At 37.4% G+C, this 22110-nt stretch overlaps 1 protein-coding gene across 1 annotated transcript; it reads left to right on the top strand.

Annotated features, from left to right (window-relative positions):
• The first annotated feature begins 2670 nt into the window (after positions 1–2670).
• On the top strand, positions 2671–21066 carry LOC139124107 (acetylcholinesterase-like). The gene is made up of 8 exons (XM_070690250.1): positions 2671–3079; positions 6721–6877; positions 7319–7396; positions 8552–8670; positions 9176–9352; positions 9892–10532; positions 18516–18703; positions 19434–21066. Exons 1-8 carry the CDS (start codon positions 2705–2707, stop codon positions 19496–19498), a joined length of 1800 nt encoding a protein of 599 aa, XP_070546351.1. The 5' UTR covers positions 2671–2704; the 3' UTR covers positions 19499–21066.
• Positions 21067–22110: the final 1044 nt, after the last annotated feature.

Genomic DNA, 22110 nt, shown 5'->3' with positions numbered 1-22110 from the left:
GAAAATCTATACCTGCCCTGCTGCAGGGTTTGACGTCGTGTACGTACGTGAACTGCTTTCATCAGAGGGAAACTGGGCATAGTTGTCATATAAACGTTTATGAAGTAACAATTACAGTTTATCATGAATCAATACAAATAACATTGCCAATCTTTAATAACCCCTGGCGCGACACCAAGGGCTGAGCCCTATATAATATTAGTCGCGCCAGCGGCTTACTGACTACGCATGCGCTTATTCATAATATACTATGCGAGTAACCGGAAGTGTACCCTTCTTTCATGGGCGCCGCCATGTTTTTTTTTTTGAGTACTCGTAAATAAACAAATACGAAACAAATTACTATTATATAACATGCCTTTTATAAAATATACCTCTTTTATAAGCCAGTAAATGTTATTATGCACCTTGTCGCTGATACAGAATATCGTTAATATAGATAAAGGGAGAAAACTGTCGTGCATATGAACGGGGGCATACGCAAAGAATGCTGGGATTGAATTATAGAAGAGCGCCCCCTGTGTCAATAATTAGATTCAAAAATTGCCGGTTTTTAGACGGAACGCTATAGTTTTCAGCTTGCAAGTGGAAGGTGGGCAGTGCGGTTACCATTGCAATGATAATGATTGCATAATACGTCCCTTGTTTAACGCAATAGGCTGTTATCATTGTAAAAATTGCCAATTTTGCCAAAATTTTTACACGCTACAGAAAATCTATACCTGCCCTGCTGCAGGGTTTGACGTCGTGTACGTACGTGAACTGCTTTCATCATAGGGAAAGTGGGCATAGTTGTCATATAAACGTTTATGAAGTAACAATTACAGTTTATCATGAATCAATACAAATAACATTGCCAATCTTAACCCCTGGCGCGACACCAAGGGCTGAGCCCTATATAATATTAAACATTAAATGACAAGTTTTTCTTAACTACTTGTGTTTTAAGATCGCACCAACTTATCGTGAACTTGGCTTAAAACTGCATGTTGTTGACATGCCTCATTCCTCGTTTGAATTCAGCTGATTTCTTTATATTTTAATTTCACAGTATCGTACCGACATTTTATTTACTGAAAGTCGACAAATGATGCAACCCTAGGAAATAACGGTACGATTGATAGCGGGAAACCGCATTCTGAGTTGTTTCCCTCGTAACAACAGAAGTTTTGAATCAGCATTTAAACCAAAGCGGAACACAGATTGAAGAATAGTTCTTAGATCTTTAATTTTTATGTCTTACCAACGGAAGCTTCTGTTGAACGATGTATTTGCTGAATTCTTTTCAAATTCTGATTTCGTGGTTTTTTTTGTGATTGTTATATTTTTTGTTTCTTTGTCGACTTTTACCAATATATTTTATCGACATTTCTCGACAAGTCGATAAGTGAAAAAAAAACCAAAAAAACAATATATTCTAAATATTTCTTTTGGTTGTTTTATTGAGCGCATGCCTTTCAATTTGATATTTTAGCAATAAACTTTAAATAAATGAGCAATTAAATTTACTTTAGTAAATGAATTGATGAACAAATAAATGAATAAATAAATACATAAATGATAATAACTTTTAATTTGATTAATAATCGACCTTGTACTAATCCAGGTCGTACATCAAATAAAGTTTTGCCATATTGTCAATTTCCATATCTGTAATAAATTGCCTATCTGTCTTGAGAAGCATCCATTGATCAGCTTCCTTTCAGCGTCTGCAAATATTGGCTCTGTTTGCGATTATTTCCGGGCATGGACGCGCCATTCTGAAGCTTGGCATAACGCCCGTTGTGACCGCAATGGAATTAATTTTTGGTGCACACATACTTCAAGAAGTTAACAGGTTGTTACCGCCTGCAATATACTCCCTTTCAAGATGTGATCGAAGATTTTTTTCCCGCTGAGTCGAGTAGTTCCCTGAACACGAGCGAGTGCCCGAATCCCCTGAATTTGGCTGCTGATGCGTGCACCTGGCTAGGAAGGTTATATCTGATTGGTCGATTGTCACTATTCACAGCTACCCAGGGAGTCTATAGTGTATAATTCAGTCAGCCAACCAATTGGATAACAGTTTCCGAGACACTGCACATTAGCCCGAATGTGTAAACCTAAGAGTTCGAACAACGACGCTCAACCTCTGCAATTTTTTTCCCCAATAATCGGGGGAGGGGAGCAGAGGTCTACATACTAGCAAAAAATACTGGTGAAAAATATCTGTGTTTTTTACAAAGTGATTAGCAAAGTTGTGCAGCAAGGCAAAAAGGGCCATTAGTGTATATTTTATCGAAATGTGCCTGATCAAACATCTACATGAGGCGAACGAAAGAGGGCGGTCAAAAAACTACAGTAGTAATGATGTGTATATCCTTCATATGACAGTTCCAGGAGCCAGAGCTCAACGAAAAAAGAAAACGTTTAAAATGCCTATTGTACTCTTACCGTTCTCTTATAACTTTTCATCAAGGGATATTATAAACCATGCTGATACCCAACAACGAAGAATGGTTTCATAAATGAATGCAAGTTTCGCACATGCATGATAAACGGACCGGGTAAACGGAATAGCACTGCACGAGAGAGACATGACTTACGAATCACGTATGAGTAGACGGCCTTTGCATTCACTAACACTGAGAATGCGTGACCCATTTCTGACCTTATATAAGGGACAAAGGGCAGACATGCACGGTATAAAAGACGGAGACAAAACATGGCTTCCGACGGGGCGCCGCACTGTCGTGTTGCCGTCTTCCTTGCTGTCCTGTGTTTCGTGTTCGCTGACGATCCAATGGTTGAAATCGCTTCGGGAAAACTCGTCGGCAAGTCTGAGATATTCTGGCACCCGGATGTAAACATCAATCGCACCATTCAAATCTATGAAGGGATACCCTACGCCGAACCACCAGTCGGTGACCTGAGATTTCGTCCACCTCAGACGAAAGTGGGCTGGGATGGAGTGTATCGGGCAACAAAGTTTGGGTCGGTCTGTATTCAAGCTCCCGACCATCTTGAAGTAATACCAGATCTAGAGACACAGAGCGAGGACTGTCTCTTCCTGAACGTTTACGTACCTGTGACACACAATGTGAGTATTTCTTCAACTTTAATAGGGTCTTTTTTCTAAATACATCCAGAAATGCACTACAGCGGTCTTGTTTTACTCAAGAAAAATGTATCATGTCGATTGTACAAGCCTGAGTGCGAAAAATAATGTTGAAAAATTATTGAAAGACTGTACGATGAAGACGGCGTTTTGTCATGACATGCGAATTTTTGAGACAGATCTGGGTTTGTCAGTGAATAAAGTATGTGAAGTACAATCGAAATTTTAAAATGAGAATGTACTGTGAAAAAACGATGACCAACAACAAAGATTGCAGTCGTTACATAATTAGAACGAATGCAACTTTGGCGGTTTAGTGACGAAGTACAGTTATGGTTCCGTTAAACATGGGTTAAGGTCTTCATTTTGTCACACTCTACTATATGAATAAACAGGTAGAGCGATGATAGAACTTCAAACTTTAGTTCAAATTTTGCTCGATGAAATTTCAACCATTCTCTTACCAAATGAATATGAAAATCAGAGATCAACGAGCGAACCAATGCCTTCTAGTTCATGCTTGTTTTTTAACTGCAATGAATAGGTCAAACGTCTGTACTCTTTGTTGGGCACTGCAGACCTTGGGCGGAACAATGCTGTGAATAAAATGACCTTTGACCACAGGCAATAGCCTGTTTTTATCAGTGCGTTTAAGCTCACAGTTTGTATAGGTACTTTTGTTTATTTACCAAAGATAACTTATATGGTAAGTCAGCAGCATCTGTCTGTTTCTGTTTTTCTGCCTGTCCGTTCTTATTCCCGGTCTGTCTGTCTGTCTGTCTACCTGAATGCCTGCATATGTGCATGTATGTATGTATGTATGTATGTATGTATGTATGTATGTATGTATGTATGTATGTATGTATGTATGTATGTATGTATCTATGTCCACATCTTAAACTTGAAAACTACAGCATCTATGACATTATCTTGGTATTTGATGTACTGGTGAACCCAGGGGTTGAGATATGAATTTGTTTAAACTATTATGTCAGTTTCTATGTATGCAAATGAGGTTAAAACGAAAAATCTTCCAAGCAGTAGTTTAAAATGTTAGGTGAAAAAATTGGTACACAGGTTTCTTTATGTGATCTAAAGGTGTTATCGAATTCCAGTGAAATTTGCATGTCTATGTTTTTTGAGTTCGTTTAATTTTGTTTTCGTCGTACAGTTATTGTCCTCTGAAACTTTTCGCCGTTGTTTTGAAACTCGTCATTCAAGTTCTTCAGGGTGATCTCCGTCAGTATTGTACAAATTGCCATGAAATTTATAATTTGGGGGTAAGCTTCCGAATTGTTGTTGACATTTCTTCTTTTCTGAAACCGCTTTTAAAATTGCTCAGAAACCGCATGTTCCAAGAGGTAACCTCGGTAAATTTTGTTAAGGTCGTGGTGAAGAGTTGGTATTTGTATTTTGGACAATTTTTCCTGTTATTTTATCGACCTTTTCTATTGTCTGACCCTACTTGTAAAGTTGCTTCAAAATTATATTTGCGGTCCTTAGTGGGATCTACTTTGTGTTAGTTTAAATCAAACAGAACATGCAGTATTGTATTTTTTGTGAATAACTTTTGTTTTTGGTCAGAAAATACCTAGAACTATCATTAATTGCTGGTATAGAATAGTCTTATAGCAAAACTTGAGAATCACCTATAGTATGAAGTCAGCACACGCATGTTGAACATTGGCTGGGAGTTTGTGCAAATGAATTTATCATTGCGAAAATATACAAATGAGCAGAATTCAAACGACAGGTTTATAAATTTTAGTAGGAAAATCTTGAATTTTGGATAAGTTTTTGTTTTATCGATTTTGACAAAAACTATTGTCAACAGAAAACTTTTGCATTGCTTTGAAATTTGAGAATGAGATGCAAGTGTGATATTTTTTTACCTTTCTCTTTGTTATTTTTGATTAACAAAACTATTTACAGAAGCAGTTCCCATTCCGATCTGAAATTTAGCATAGACGTTTTTTGAGTGGTAGTAACATAAAACTCTAAATTTAGATTATGTTAAAATGAAGAAAATTATTAAATATTATGATAGGATTGTCATATCTTATACCCCAAAAAATTAAAGTACACAATATGGTGACTTAATAAGCATTTGATATGGTAAGATATATTATAGCCCAAACATGGGACTATGTGCCCGAGGGCAGGTGACCATTAGCCCGACGTAAGGAGGGCAAATGCTCTCCTGCCCCGAGGGTACATAGTCCCAGGTTTGGGCTATAATATTTTTATTACATGTCTCTCTTACACAGTTTTCACTCAAAATATTTAGATTTATTGGCAAATGATAATCCAATGCTTTATTTCCATCTTAGATGAAAATCCGTACAAAATGGAACGATTTTCATCATCGAATGGCGCAATGATATATTTAAACTACTTTTATGTGGTTCATCAATTTTTTTATGGAAATTTTTCCAAAACCGGATTTGCTGTGCACAACATGAAATTTCGACAATTTTACATAAAAAAAGTTGTCAAGTTGAAAATAGTTCCGGTTCACTTTCAGTCTAGTGATGACTATGCGGCCCGCGACGTCATCAACGAGTTAGCATTGAATCCTATGGAGCGCGCGACGTTCGATATACGAGGCATGTAATAAACTGTATTTGCTGTCAAACTGCAGGAAAACATCTTTAAAAAACATTTCTGACAATGTGATTTTAACAGTTGGGTGTCCAATCAAATATATTCAATAATTGTATCAATGTTGAAGTGTATCAAGGTCGTAGATACTTTACATATTTTATAGAAGGTGAGTTTTTGGTTACATGTTGAAATCTCCCATCTTGACTTTGTATCTCAGTCTTTATGTCTTCGTTCACAATTAACAATTTATGTTAGTCGAAGATGCCAAGTTTGGTCAATTTTCGAAAAGACTCAATTTCATCACTCTTGTCTTGCGTGATTAGTTTTGCAAGTTGTTCCAAAATGGATGATCCAGATGTACTTGAAGACAGAACAAAAACGTTTACTTTTCCCCGTAGAGTTTCCGAGTTAATGGCAACATGTTAAAATCTGTTCATATATCAGGAATATAGGCAAAATGTTGACATCTTTTCAAAGTTAATTTGCTGGCAGTTTTGCAAATACCATTGTCATATAGGTGAGGCAATATTGTAAACAATAGTAGCCTTAAAGAAACCCTAAATAGCGTACGTTAACCTCAGCATATACTCATACTTATGAACTTGCATGGATCTTGTAAGAGTGTACATTGCTGAATGTCTGTTTTACATGTAACGACAGTCTTTGATCATGCCACCATAGACAAAAGACGGACCAACTGTTGTTTACATGAATTACATTCAATAAGATATTACAACTGGAACCTTTTACTTTCGTACGGTAGATTGTATGACTATTTTTAATGTGCAAGGCTGTATGGTGTTGTATATGTGTGTTGTATATGTTGTATATGTTCAAATGCACTTAGCATTATGAATTTCACAAGCTAAAGCCCAAAGAAGCTACTAAATATCGTAGCACACTCATCCCCTAATGCCACATTTACAGAAATTTGAGCAAAGTGTCATGAACACCCTTTCCCTATGGCTCGTCTGGATGGCACTTCATACTGAATTACCATTAGCTCTATAAATTTTCAGACAGACCAGCTACCTGTAATGGTATGGATCCATGGCGGCACATTCATTCTTGGCTCTGGTAGTTGTTATTACAATGGCACACCATTAGCTGCAATTGGTGACGTCATCGTTGTAACCTTCAATTACCGTCTTGGTCCCCTAGGCTTCCTGTCCACAGGTAGGGTGGAGGCAAGGATAACGCGTGTTGCACTTGTTCTTACAGAATAATGTGTAGGGGTTCTATTCCCGAATTATATGTGACTGACCTAATTATTCATATGATTTATCATTATCATAGTGTTCGAGAGCAAAGAAAACAACAGTATCTAGACATGCGGGCGGTCACAAAATCTGGCATCGCTGTTGTAGATGGCAATAATAGCAGTCAAGGATGTACGTTTTAATGCAAATGTTTTTTATTTATATATTTATTTATTTATTTATTTACTTATTTATTTGTTTTTTGTATTTATTTATATATTTATTTATTTATTTATTTACTTATTTATTTGTTTTTTGTATGTTTGTTCTCTTGCGTACTTATTGTTTTCACCGTTGAACAATTTCATGATTACTGTAGACAGTATTTACATTTATTATAATTATTTCCTGCTTTCAGGCGATGAACACGCACCAGGGAATTATGGTCTGCTTGACCAGATGGCAGCTGTACAATGGGTACATGACAATATAGAAGGTACTAAAACCCCAATACAGTGAATTAACTTTGTTCACGCTTTCCCTAACCGAAGTTCAGTGAGTTTCAATTAGGTACCACAACTCGGTATGTAAGACGAACTCATTGTACATGTACGATTAGTTCAGGTATCCCTAATTAATTACAGTAAACCAGCATGGGAAAGTTCTGTCTATCATTATAGCTGATCACATGGTTGCTATTTATCTGCAATGTAGCTGTTTCGACCGTAAATTTGAAAGCTAAATCAAGAAAATATGTTTTTCATTATTCTCAGCTGAGAAAATCTCTTCAGTTGTACGACTCTTAGCTGACATTGTTAAAAAGTTACATTTTGATCGCATGTAATCACACTGTTTTTATTTCAGTCCAGACAAAACACATAACTTTGGTATAGTTGTAAAACAGTAGCAAACGACAAAATTCAACAATAAAGATCAAACACGATATGTATTCAACATATATAAAATCCTCAACAACCACACTTTTGAGTAACTGTGCAAATGTGACACATGATATGAATGAACCAATTATAAACCTGTACAACAAATACGGCAGTGAAAAAAGAAAAACAAAAATAAAACAAAAAAGGAAATAAATGCATGGCCAAAATTGAATAAAAACGAACCCAAAATACTAAAATCAATGTAAAGTCGATACAAATGTAGGGTATAAATCAACCAGTGCCTGTATAGCAATACTATCCTAAACATTATGGAAAGATCTGGCAACTTGTTCTCGTGGACTACAGGTTATAGACAATGATTCACATGCTGGCGGTGGCGGGTTCGAGCCCCAGCAGCGGTGTTGTTATACACAATTGTCTACATAATACATAAAACTTTATCATCCTCTTATTAATCAACCGATACTTCCACAGAGGTATCAGCATGGAGTAGACATGTACAGAGTTAGGCAATTACAGCAAGAGGGAGTGTAGTGAAGATAGTGAAAATTTGGGACCCTTGTTTTCAATTGTCTCCCCGTAAGTTTCAAAGCCCCATTCCTAACTCCTACGGTCAAAATTAATCGCCCCTTTAAGAGCATGACCTTTTAAATCCTTTCAATAAGTATACATATCTTTGCCGTTATCAGTTTGTGGTTATACTAAGTGTAAAATAGTGCCCATAAGCTCCCATTTGATTCTTTTTACAGCTTTTGGCGGAGATAAAGACATGGTTACTCTGTTCGGTAACAGTGCTGGGTCATTGAGTTGTGAATACATGTTGCTGTCTCCCTTGATGCAGGGACTTTTTCATAGGGTTATAATGCAGGTATGACAAGTAGATACGACGGTACAGGTCCAGTTAAGTTAAATAATCAATTAAACGTAGTGTACGCCTCGAAAGTGAAAACCTTAACTATTCCTTGAACTTCCTCAATGAAACCTTCACCAATCCTCTTATCAAATGAAGAATGAAAAGCAGGGTTAGTATGCAAAGTTTTGTAGTAGAGAAGCAAATTACCTGATATTTACCAATATTTGAAATCTAAAATTGCAACATCTCTCGTAAAGCAAGCCTTAAGAACAGTGGACCCACAGAAAATAGTATTGTACATTTTGAAAAATATTAAAGCACAATGAAGCGGGTGTGCATTCACTTGGTCCGACTGCGAACTCGTTTGAGTTCATCTACAATGATTCCGGTGAAACTACTGTATAGTGGAAGAATATTGCTGCCGTTCATCGCCATGGTTCTCAATTTTTATTGATTCATAAGTATCTCATTTCAACTAGAATATTTTTTTTGTTCTATTTTGTTTCTCATCCAAAATTAGAGTGCAAATGTGTTTATCAAGGGGTTTTTCAGTACAGATACAAGTATGCAAAGGAAAACGGCTCATGGACTTGGTAAACTGGTAGGTTGTAAGCGAGAAACAACCGAAGAGTTGATTCAATGTCTCCGTACTCTGCCAACTGAGAATTTTAAAGATTTATCGGACATCAAAACAAAGGTGAGAATATATTTGAGTATCTGTGCTCATTCAACCTTATTTCAATATTGGAATGAACATTGACTTAAATCTATCTATCTATCTATCTATCTATCTATCTATCTATCTATCTATCTATCTATCTATCTATCTATCTATCTATCTATCTATCTATCTATCTATCTATCTATCTATCTATCTATGTCTATCTATCTATTTATCTATCTATCTATCTATCTATCTATCTATCTATCTATCTATCTATCTATCTATCTATCTATCTATCTATCTATCTATCTATCTATCTATCTATCTATCTATCTATCCGCATAACTCTGTGACGCTGCAGTTCTGAATGTCTGTGTGTCTATGTCTGTTCTTCACTCCGAACGTCCGCCAATCCATCCTTCCATCAATCAGTACTTATCCATTCCTTCATCGTCAAACTTCTCATTTCATCTGTTCACCTTCCTGTTATTGGAACGAACAAACATTCGAATAAATTTTTGTCAAGCACTGCAAGTAATGTCGGGGATATTAATTAATTTTACTCTTTACAGGATAAACTTGAGAACATAATCGGTCAAACACTTCCTAATATTCCATTTCCTCCAGTGGCTGATGGCTATTTCTTGACTGAGAATCCATCGAGTGTTGTTGAAAAGATGGCTTTCACAAAATCGGGTTTAGACCTTATGTTAGGCACCTTGGCTGACGAAGGGATGCTTTTCATCGCACATGGAATGCCTGACATGTGGAACGAGCCCGAGTTAACAATGAACAAAGCCGTGTATGAGTCATTGATGAGTATTCTCCTGGCCGATGTTCGAATGCAAACCAACCAGGCTGTGAAGGAAGCAATCAAACTAATGTACATCAACTGGGATGATGCCGATGTGGCAGACCTTGACTACGTTGACGCCCTCAGCCAACAGGTCGGTGATGACTACTTCATTTGCCCAGCAGACGCGTCTGCTCGCGCATACGCCAAGGCCGGTTTCAACGTCTACAAGTACCACATGACGCATGTGCCAAGCAAGTCATTCTGGCCTGTTAAGTGGATGAAAGCTACGCACGAAGAGGACTTACCATTCGTTTTCGGTTGGCATTTCGTGGATGGGATGAACTGGACTCTACCCAAAGAAGAGGTTGATATGACACTGAAGGTGTTGAAATATTGGACTAACTTTGCCAAAACTGGGTAGGTGTGAGTTAATCGATATTTTGTTAGGACACTGGGGTAATGTTTTATGTATGTACGTACAGTATATTTACGTAGTACATGAAAGACCATATTATAGAGCGTAAAACTGTATACGTAAGCGGAACGTGAATGGATACGTCATCGCTTTAAGCGCGCTCATATAATGTTCTGACAATGTCGTTTGGTTGTCGTTTTCTTAGTGAAATGGCAACTCATTATTTAAATCTTTTTCGAGGGCAATTGTTATGTAGGTCATTTACCCCACACTCATCATGACCTGAGTTCAATTAGTCTAGAACATTCTCAAGGTCACTGCCCTTAATGACCTCACAACCTTGAATTCAATTAGTCATGTTTGGAATGTTCTGGAAAGTTGATTAGTTGTGTAAGAGAGATAATTTTAGAACAGTAATTAGCATGTCAATAAAAGTTCTAGATTGTTCTTATATGCCTTTATAAAAGGGACGTGCACTGCTTCCAGTCAGACTTTTGGGATCGTGTCTCTTGTGTGTTACTAAACTCCAGCAGTAGTCATTCTCAAGACTTTTCAAGACCTTCACTGTCAACGCTGGATTTATACTGTGGACTTTGTGCAGCTTCAAGCCTGCAAGCCAAAGGACTGTTCATTCATCCGACTGACTGTTACAACTCTGAGACTGGAGCTTTGCCGTCCCAGCTGAGATAAGTAGTCTGTACACTTTTAAAGCTTGTACTCTATCCCTGACTTAGCCATTAGTTTTATTTTCGTAATAAATTTTGTTTAAACGTTAACTGCTGAGTTCACCCTTTTGTTCGTTTTCTCTGCACGTAACAATTGGGGCTTGTCCGGGATACGAATATTTTGAGCCGTTGACAACATTTTGTCTGCCTTTTTAAAACTACTGTATACTGTGAACTCAGCGAAATTTAATCATGGCGGAATTTAAACCAGAGGAAATGGATGACCTTGATCAGGACACATTTGATTCCTCAGAAAAGACGACCTCATAACACTGGCCAATTTCCTTAAAGTAGAAGTCAAAAGATCTATGCGCAAGAGGGAATACAGTACCGTATTGCCAAACATCTAGTTGATTTAGGCCAATTTGAGGAATCCACCCTGAAAGATTATGAGCCCGAGTCTACCTCTGAACTCAGAAAATTAGAATTAGAAATGCAGACGAATTTGGAGATCAAGAAACTAGAATTACAAATAGAAAAAGAAAAAATACAAATGCAGTTAGAAATGGAAGAAAGACAGAGAGAGAAAGATAGGCAGGAAAGATTAGAAATGAAACGTTTAGAGCTTGGACAGTCAGGAAAATCCTTCCTTCACACGGTTTTGACATCACTAAGCATTTCAGGTTAGTCCCCCCTTTCCAAGAAAGGATGTTGATAAATATTTCCTTCATTTTGAGAAAATTGCTCAGAGTCTGAATTGGCCTAAGGAGTCCTGGTCTATGCTTTTGCAGAGTGCTTTGGTGGGTAAAGCCAGAGAAATTTACATTCAGTTGTCAGTAGAGCAGGCTTCAATTATGATTCTGTGAAGGAATTAATTCTCAAGGGTTATGAGTTGGTGCCTGAAGCGTACCGTCAGAAATTTAGGGATTGTGAGAAGGCGAAAGACCAAACTTATGTTGAATTTGCTCGAACAAAAGAACAACTGTTTGATCGCTGGTGTTCTTCTGAAAAGGTCAGTCAGAATTATGACAAATTACGACAACTTGTTTTGATTGAGGAATTTAAAAGGTGCATCCGGAGTGACATCAAGACATTTATCAATGAACAAAAGGCAGATACATTGGAGGTTGCTGCACGTTTGGCCGATGATTATTCATTGACCCACAAATCTTCCTTTCTCAGCAAACCATCCCAGTCCTTTTCATACAGAAACAATGCAGGTAAATTTAACTCCTCCTTTTCATCCAAGAATTTCTCAAAGGACAGTAGAAAATCAAATGACAACAGTTCACAAAATTCAAGTAACACTCCCACATCATCAGATCCCAAGTCTCAATCTCCTTCTGACAAACAGTTCGGTACACTTTCTTGTAATTATTGTAAGAAAGACGGCCATTTAATGTCAGATTGTTTCAAATTGAAAAGAAAACGTGAAGGTCAAAGTGGTCAAAGTGGATCTAAGCCCACCGGCTTTATTTCTTCATCAACTCAATTAGAGCCTAATAATGTGTGCACACATTTTCTGAGGTTAAATCCCTCTTATCCCCAATTAATGAGGTCAAGGTCAATTCTTCTCAAGATAGCATTATGGGTATTTTCGAACCATTTATTCATAATGGTTTTATATCACTTTCTAGTGATTTCTCTTCCGCTACCCCTGTCAAAATTTTAAGAGATACCGGGGCTTCCCAGTCTCTTTTGTTGGCAGATACCCTGCCGTTTTCTGAAAAGTCATTTTCAGGTTCTAAAGTTCTTATTAAGGGGGTAGATTGTAATGACTACATTCCTGTTCCTCTCCATAATGTCTATTTGTCTTCGGACTTTGTTTCTGGACCTGTGGCTTTAGGTATTAGGCCTTTTTTGCCTTTTGAAGGGATTCACCTTCTTCTTGGAAACGACCTTGCTGGGGACAAGGTCATTACTAATCACTTGTGACTGATAATCCTAGTTTAGATCAGGATCCAGAGCCAATTGAACAAGAGATACCCGATTTATTTCCTTCATGTGCCATTACTCGAGCCATGTCAAAGAAAACTTCCGAGAATCAAATACTCTCAAAAATAATGTCACAGATGTTGACTTAAATGACACCTTTCTCAGTCAGGTGTTTGACACGGATCATTCCGTTATCCCTCGTGGATTTGAAACTTCCAGTAAAACTTCTGCTGACCAAAGTCAGACATTTTCTAGATCAAATCTCATTGCAGAACAACACAAAGACCCAGATATTTTGTCTTTGTTTGACAGGGTAGATGATGAAGGTAAAACTTCAGATAGCTCTGTTTCCTATTATACAAAGTCTGGTATTCTAATGCGTAAATGGAGACCTCCAGATGTTTTGGTTGATGACGATTGGGCTATAAAACATCAAATTGTGGTTCCAAAGCCCTACCGTGCTGAAATATTGCGCCTGGCCCATGAAACGCCCTGGGCTGGTCACTTAGGAGTCAGGAAAACTTATCATAAAATTCTCAGTCACTTTTATTGGCCTAATCTTAAGCAGGATGTAGCACATTTCTGTAAAATTTGTCACACATGTCAAATGGTAGGAAGCCATGTCAGATCATGCCAAAGGCCCGTTTACTGCCAATTCCTGCATTTCAAGAACCATTTAGTAGGATACTAATAGACTGTGTTTGGCCCCTACCAACAAGATCAGGAAATAAGCACGTGTTGACAATATTGTGAACGTCAACTTGGTTCCCGGAAGCCATCCATTGAGAAACATAAAGACAAAGACTATAGTGAGATTTTTAGTCAAATTTTTCACTTTATTTGGCCTCCCTAAATGTGTCCAGTCCGATCAAGGCTCCAACTTTATGTCTGGTATTTTTCAACAAGTAATGGATCAGCTAGGCATTAAACAGTACAGGTCATCCGCCTATCATCCAGAAAGTCAGGGTGCTCTTGAGCGATTTCATCAAACTTTGAAAAACATGGTTAGGACCTACTGTTTTGACACAGAGAAGCAGTGGGATGAAGGAATTCATTTTCTGCTCTTTGCTGTTAGAGAGTCATTCAAGAGTCTCTTGGTTTTAGCCCATTTGAGCTTGTATTTGGACACACAGTCCGTGGCCCACTTAAGCTTGTTAAGAGCAATTCCTATCAGACGATGATGATTGTCTGAATATTTTGCAATATGTGTCAGATTTTCGTACGAAACTCTCTAAAGCATGTGAATTAGCCAGAGAAAATCTTGAGTCATCTCAGCAGTCAATGAAAATCAAATATGATAAAAGCACCTCAAAACGGAAGTTTGAACCAGGTCAAAAAGTTCTTGTTCTACTTCCAATTCCTGGCAAACCACTCCATGCTCGTTACTTTGGGCCATACCTAATTGATAAGAATTGAGTGATTTAAATTACATCATAATAACACCTGACAGGCGAAAACAAAAACAGCTATGTCACATAAATATGCTTAAGCCATATTTGGATAGGGATAATCCTACTAAAACAAAGCCTGTCAGTACAGTCAGTTCTGGCCATTATGAAGATAGTGATACTGAAACTGACTTGAGTGAAAATACTCTAAACTCAAAGCTGGGCTCGGTCAAGCTTCAGAACTCAGAAATCCTGGAGAAGCTGGAGTCTACAAAGTTGGCACACCTCCAGCCAGAACAACAACAACAGGTGAAAGAACTGCTCCATGAATATAAACACCTGTTTCAAGATGTTCCAACGAGGACAAACGTCATCTATCACGACGTTGATGTTGGGGACAGTAAGCCTGTAAAACAACATCCATACAGACTGAATCCAACAAAAGCGAAATATCTCCAGGAAGAAGTCAAATACCTGCTGGACAATGACTTTATTGAACCCAGTAAAAGTAACTGGAGTTCGCCGTGCATACTTGTTCCCAAATCAGATCACAGTTATCGTATGTGCACGGACTTTAGGAAGGTCAACACTTTAACAAAGACAGACACTTTCCCAATCCCGAGGATTGATGACTGCGTCGACCGAGTGGGAAAAGCCAAGTACGTGACGAAATTTGACCTACTGAAGGGATTTTGGCAAGTCCCTCTGACGGATCGTGCTCGTGAAATATCCGCCTTTGTTACACCAGACGGATTGTTCCAGTACAAGGTGATGCCATTCGGAATGAAGAACTCTCCGGCAACGTTCCAACGGATGATCAACGACGTCATATCCGGGCTAGACGGGTGTGCAGCCTACGTTGACGACGTCGTCCTGTATAGTGACACCTGGGAGGAACACATCAAGCTCATGCGGAAGTTCTTTGAGAGACTGAGTAAAGCAATGTTGACTGTCAACCTTGCCAAATCTGAGTTTGGTTGGGCGAGGGTAACTTACCTCGGACATACTGTAGGACAGGGTGAGGTAAAACCTGTTGATGCCAAAATCAGTGCCATTTCAAGTTTTCCCATACCAAACTGCAAACGACAACTGATGCGCTTTCTCGGTATGGCTGGTTACTACAGAAAATTCTGTCCAAATTTCTCCACAATTACTGAGCCTTTGACTAACTTACTTAAAAAGAAAGTAAAGTTTGTCTGGTCAGAGCAATGCCAACAGGCATTTGATACACTTAAAGCCATACTGCAAAGTGCCCCAGTGTTGTCTGCACCAGATTTCACTTTGCCATTCAAATTAGCTGTAGATGCTAGTGATACGGCTGCTGGTGCTGTTTTATTGCAAGAGGATAGTCATGGTATAGATCATCCTGTTTGCTATTTTTCACGCAAATTTAACAAATCCCAGAGAAACTACTCTACAATTGAAAAAGAGTGTTTATCTTTGATATTAGCTTTACAGCATTTTGAAGTTTATGTTACTTCTTCAAATCAGCCAATAGTGGTTTATATTGATCACAACCCTCTTGTTTTTCTGCAGAAATTTAAAGGCAAAAATCAGAGATTGCTAAGATGGAGTTTAATGTTACAGGAGTTTAATCTTGATATTAGACATATCAAAGGCAGAGACAATTTAATTGCAGACTGTCTCTCTCGTATTTAGAGTTTATTGTTGTTCACTTTCAAGAAATTTTACTTTAGAGTAAAAAAAAAAAAAAAAAAAAAAAAAAAAATTTGAGTACTTAAATCCTTTTCAAGATTACATTTGTAAAAGAAAGATTTTTCTTTGAAAAATTTTCTTTTTTGAAGAGGGGTGTGTTATGTAGGTCATTTACCCCACACTCATCATGACCTGAGTTCAATTAGTCTAGAACATTCTCAAGGTCACTGCCCTTAATGACCTCACAACCTTGAATTCAATTAGTCATGTTTGGAATGTTCTGGAAAGTTGATTAGTTGTGTAAGAGAGATAATTTTAGAACAGTAATTATCATGTCAATAAAAGTTCTAGATTGTTCTTATATGCCTTTATAAAAGGGACGTGCACTGCTTCCAGTCAGACTTTTGGGATCGTGTCTCTTGTGTGTTACTAAACTCCAGCAGTAGTCATTCTCAAGACTTTTCAAGACCTTCACTGTCAACGCTGGATTTATACTGTGGACTTTGTGCAGCTTCAAGCCTGCAAGCCAAAGGACTGTTCATTCATCCGACTGACTGTTACAACTCTGAGACTGGAGCTTTGCCGTCCCAGCTGAGATAAGTAGTCTGTACACTTTTAAAGCTTGTACTCTATCCCTGACTTAGCAATTAGTTTTATTTTCGTAATAAATTTTGTTTAAACGTTAACTGCTGAGTTCACCCTTTTGTTCGTTTTCTCTGCACGTAACACAATCTTTACGTACACTTCAATAATTGCATTCCCTTAGTTAAAATTTGTATTCTCCCTGTATTTTTATTGCTGTCTGATCTTGAGATATATTGACTGACAAATAGGATACAGAGTTACACTTACAAGGCTCCTGCAGACAAATGCAGACGTTAGTACATACGCATAGGCACTGCTAGCATACTATGCTGATAAAATTCAGACTTTTCAAGACTTTTTAAGACCATGACAACAACATTGATTTCTTCTTTTGTTCAAACGCAAATTAAAAAATTAAGTATTTCATTTCATAGAACTGTATGCCAGTTATGCAATATATGTATGCAATACATGTACGTTAAAGCCCTTTGAGAGCTAAAGTCATTTTTATTGTCTTTCAAAAATATAATCAAGTAATATTTTAGTCACATTTTGGCCAAAATTTTGATAAACATTGCAGTGAATGATATTTAATGTCCATCTGGTCCAAAATTATCAAAATAATTACGACAAATTCGTGAAAATTTGTAAAATGTTGCGCAATATTCTCAAAAGTACCCTTACTAGGAACATCCCAATTTATGCGAAGGGGCTGACTCTAACCAAATTCAAAAGAAATAAATGTTGACCCACTTGTCATCCTCATGGTCAAATGGAATGGAGTTTAGAGTTTATAATTATAATAGATTACACGGTGATAAATTAACTCTTAGGATTTACAAAGCAGACAAAATTAGTTTTGAAATTCAGGGTTCGGCTAGTAAATGCAACATGTAATTACATAAGCTTACCATTTGCCCAAATGGGTTGAATAAATGGGTTGATGTGCCCGAGAGCAGGTAACTATTTGGCCGCCACGAGGAGGGGTAATTGTGTCACCATGCGAGACATTAATTTACATGCAGGACATTCTCAAAGATTTTTACGATTATCGGAAAGCACAGGGAAGGATTTAACAAAAGTTTGAATAGCAGAGCGCTCGTGGATTTTACATCGCGTTAAACGTCGTCCTTGACGTCGACGGGCTTAACTGGACCGGGTAACTATGGAAACCGTCCGTACATCGCTCACGCAGCCCGCCAACTCCCCGGATGTTCCTTTTCGTATCAATGCACTAGAGGCACGTAATAAGACTTGTTGTACCATTACCTTTCATATATAGAAAATTATGATATCAGTGACTTAAGTAACATGTTCAGGTTAAAGTGACGGTGTACACTCTAAACTTGCACCCTCATGCACCCTTACGCCGAGGATGCCGATTTGTGGTATAAAGTAGAGATTAATTGATTCAACACCATTTGTAGTGTTTTTGGCATTGGTACAGAATTTAGTCATACGCCAATATATCGCCAGTTCCATTTTTCGTGTAATTTACGGTGATAAGTGAGACATTCATTTTTGTCTGTTGACGCGGCCTTTATGACACCAACACGACAATGCTCAGGAAATATTGCACAATAAATTTTAAATATCTTAATTAAATTTAACTTTTAAAATAAGTTATCTCGCTAATTGTAGGAAAAACTTAAATCCATCTTATGAGAGGAGTTCTCAGGTTGCTTAAACATCATGAAATTAGAATTACTTCACTCAAAAAGTTTTATAATGCAGATATCTCGTTGTACATTTTCAGAAATCCAAACCTTCCAAGAGACGATGCAACGTTTTCTGAAGAAGAGGCACGACATGATTGGCCGCTGTTCAAAGTACCCGGATTAGAATACAAAGAAATTGCACTGACGATGTCAAACAAACGAGCATTGAAAGCCAAAGAGTGTGCCTTCTGGAATAACTTCATTCCTAACCTGATGAAAAATACTGGTAAATAATACTTAAATCGAACAATCGGTAGCTGTTACTTTTTTGTTTGATACGACAATTCATGCGAAAACTCTCCCTGTTTAGCTTGCCAACGTGGCGACAATTGTGTATGTCAACATGCTTTTTGGAATAGAACAATATATTATGATTAACATCAAAAATTAATAAGTTTGAAAGGCACTTCGAAAAGTGACAGCTGCTGGTGCTTTAAATAATCAGGAGAATTCACCAACCAGCATTAACTCCTTATCAATATCACTGCCTTCAGCCGGCTTTCTTAGGCTTGGTAATAATGTCGCACACACTTATTTGAATAACTGTTGAGTCCTCTGAATCATTGCGACTATTAGATTATTTGGGACTTTTTCTAGTCAATTAAATTTTACAGTCATTTTTCTGTGACCTTGAAACTAAATAATGTTCCTGACACATCATGGCTAGGAGACATTTGGTTGATTTTAATTGTCGGGAAATTTGGACTAACTCATATATCTTTGCAATTTTGCATTTTCCATTCTAAGCCTAGCATGATGACTTACTGACTTTTTATTCTCAGTTTGCTCTTTAGGATAATAATCTAAGATAATAACGATTTTATCTAGAAATGTACTCGCATAAATTTTATTCTGATAAGTGCTTCAATATTGTCTCTGCTTTACTTCATTGTTGTGCGCATGCTCAGTCACGGTAAGCATCTCAACGCCACTGTCTTGTTCTTCATCATTTGTAGATCCTGACATGAAGTGTTTCGCAGATGAAGATGAAGCAGAAAGTACGCAAAAGACTCCAACATAAAACAGTAACGTGTCTGATATTAACTTTTTGAGTTTCAAGTCGAGAGCTGTGTGTCTAGTGGCACGAACTAAGTATTTTACAAGGTATATTTTGCATAGTTTCAAAGTGGCGGTCAGCTGTATACCCTTTTTCATGAAAACTCAACATTCGATTTGAACTTGTATTTGCTAAGATTTTGCTAAAGGCAGTTTAGAAAGTATACTTTGCCATTAAATTGTTTATGGGCTTATTTGGATAATTTGAATATGACAGCTGTATATCAGCATTTAAATATTATAAACATATTAAAACAATTTGAATTTCTTAAATTATTTTTGTTGGTTATTATAATACAGATAATTTCTCATTATTGTGAGAAAACCACACATTTTCCTTCATAAACCACGCACAGATTGCGTTGATACTCATAATATAAATGCTACCAAGATTGCGTTGATAAACATGTATACATACTACCAACACAGTAATTGCTGTTCCCTTGGGTACATTATATATCAAGTCTGATGAATCTATTCGCTGGAAGGCAACGATAATACGATTTTATTCCTCAAACTCGACCCGTACTCATATATCATGCAGATCAATTTCGCAATGATGACCGTGATTTTCATCATGTGAAATTATCAGACAGTACACTTGTACCAGTCATATCAACTGTTCTTATTTTGTGCATAAGTCGTGATCGTTGACTGACAATTGCACAAATTCAATGATCCCAAATCATTATCACTGCCAAAAACTCTTTCATTTAGAATTAAACATGCACAACGGGTGAATTCATTATCAAAACAGGCTAGCAGGAATTGTAGAAAATTCTTTGTTCTTTGTTTTTCTGAAACATATTTTAACCTTGATTAAACCCATTTCAGGTATGATTTATGTCGTAAAAAGTGTCCTCTTCTGGTCGGTTGCCTGCCAAATTTCTACTTCTTGCTACGCTGTGCGCTCGACAAGGGTAAGACTTGGTTACCAAGCCTGCTTTTGGGGTTCCCCTTCCGTTGACCCCATACACTATGGGAATATATCATTCGAAAGTCTCCGAGAAAAGATTGCGATACAGACAAGCATAATTCAACTGATCAGAGACAAACAAGTCAGTTTCCACTCATAAAAGACTGCCAAAGTCACTAATTACATTGAAGCTATATATTCCTTGACTTTGTCCCAAACGTATTTACAACTTGGACAAGTTCATCCTATGCTGCATTGCTACTGAGGGCTGTACGCATCACGCAGTCTTTGCTCTTTCCGAGATTCTGTAGGGCGTCTAGATTCTTTACTTTCTTGGTCGTCAGTTAAAAGGTTGAAATATATTAATTGGAAAAATTTCAAAACAACTTTTCCTTTAGTACTTGTGTTTTAAGATTACACCAACTTGTCAGCTCGGTATTTTAGAAATAAAGTTAAAAATAAATAAACAATTAAATTTACTGTAGTAAATAAATTGATTAATAAATAAATGAATAAATGAATAAATACAGGATACTAGTTTTTTAATTGACTTTTCATCTTCATTGTAATAATAAAGATTGTACATCAAATAAAGTTTTGCCATGTTGTCGATTATCTGTGTCTGTAATAAATTGCTTATCTGTCCTGAGAAACATCCATTGATCAGGTCCCTTTTAGCATATGCAACTTTTGGCTCTGTTTGCGACTATTTCCTGACATAGACGCGCCATTCTGAAGCTTGGCATGACGCAAGTGACGACCGCAATGGAATTAACTTTTGCTGCACACATACTTCAAGAAGTTAACAGGTTGTTACCGCAGGCAACATACTTCCCCTCAAGATATGATCGAAGATTTTTTCCGCTGAGTCGAGTAGTTCCCCGAACACGAGCGAGTGCCCGAACCCCCTGAATTTGGCTGATGTGTGCAGCTGGCTAGCAAGGATATATCTCATTGGTCGATTATCACTAGTCACAGCTACTCGGGGAGTCTATAGTGTATAATTCAGTCAGCCAACCAATCGGATAACAGCTTCCGAGACACTGCACATCAGCCCCAATGTGTAGACCTAAGAGTTCAAACTACGACGTTCAACCTCTGCAATTTTTTTCCCGAAACAGGGAAGCAGAGGTCTACATAATAGCCAAAATAATGATGCAAAATATCTGTTTTATTAACCAAGTCGTGCTTAAAAGCAAAAAAGAAAGCGTCATTAGTCTATATTTTATCGAAATGTGCCTATTCAAAGATCTACATGAGACGAACGAAAGATGGCGTTCAAAACTACATTACATGATTATGTGATATCCTCCATATGGCAGTTTCAGGAACCTGAGCTAAACAAAAAACACGTTGAAATTGCTTACTGTACATTTACCGTAGTCTTATGATTTTTTATCAAGGAATAAAACCATGCTGATACCTAACTACGAAGAATGGATTCACCTTGGGTATAGGCATCTTGATATCTTTGGCGAGAAAGCTAATAAATACAAAATTGGCAGAGGCAATGATTTTGAAATCTTGCAGGTCCAGAGCTAGAGGAAAAGAATGTTTTCGCTGATTTTAATAGGTATATATTTGAATGAAAGTTTCGCGCATGCATGTACGGAATCACACTGCACGAGAGGGTCATGAATTGCGAATCATGTATGAGTGGA

The sequence above is a fragment of the Ptychodera flava genome, assembly GCF_041260155.1.
Source record: "Ptychodera flava strain L36383 chromosome 23 unlocalized genomic scaffold, AS_Pfla_20210202 Scaffold_23__1_contigs__length_28996876_pilon, whole genome shotgun sequence".
NCBI classification, from domain to species: Eukaryota; Metazoa; Hemichordata; class Enteropneusta; family Ptychoderidae; genus Ptychodera; species Ptychodera flava.
The sequence above is the reverse complement of the archived record's forward strand: the minus strand, read 5'-3'. Positions and strand labels throughout refer to the sequence as shown.

Coding starts and splice junctions, on each gene's coding strand:
- LOC139124107 (XM_070690250.1), top strand. CDS start 2,705: ATGGCTTCCGACGGGGCGCCGCACTGTCGTGTTGCCGTCTTCCTTGCT. Junction 6,878..7,318: donor CCTAGGCTTCCTGTCCACAG/GTAGGGTGGAGG, acceptor TCCTGCTTTCAG/GCGATGAACACGCACCAGGG. Junction 9,353..9,891: donor TATCGGACATCAAAACAAAG/GTGAGAATATAT, acceptor TACTCTTTACAG/GATAAACTTGAGAACATAAT.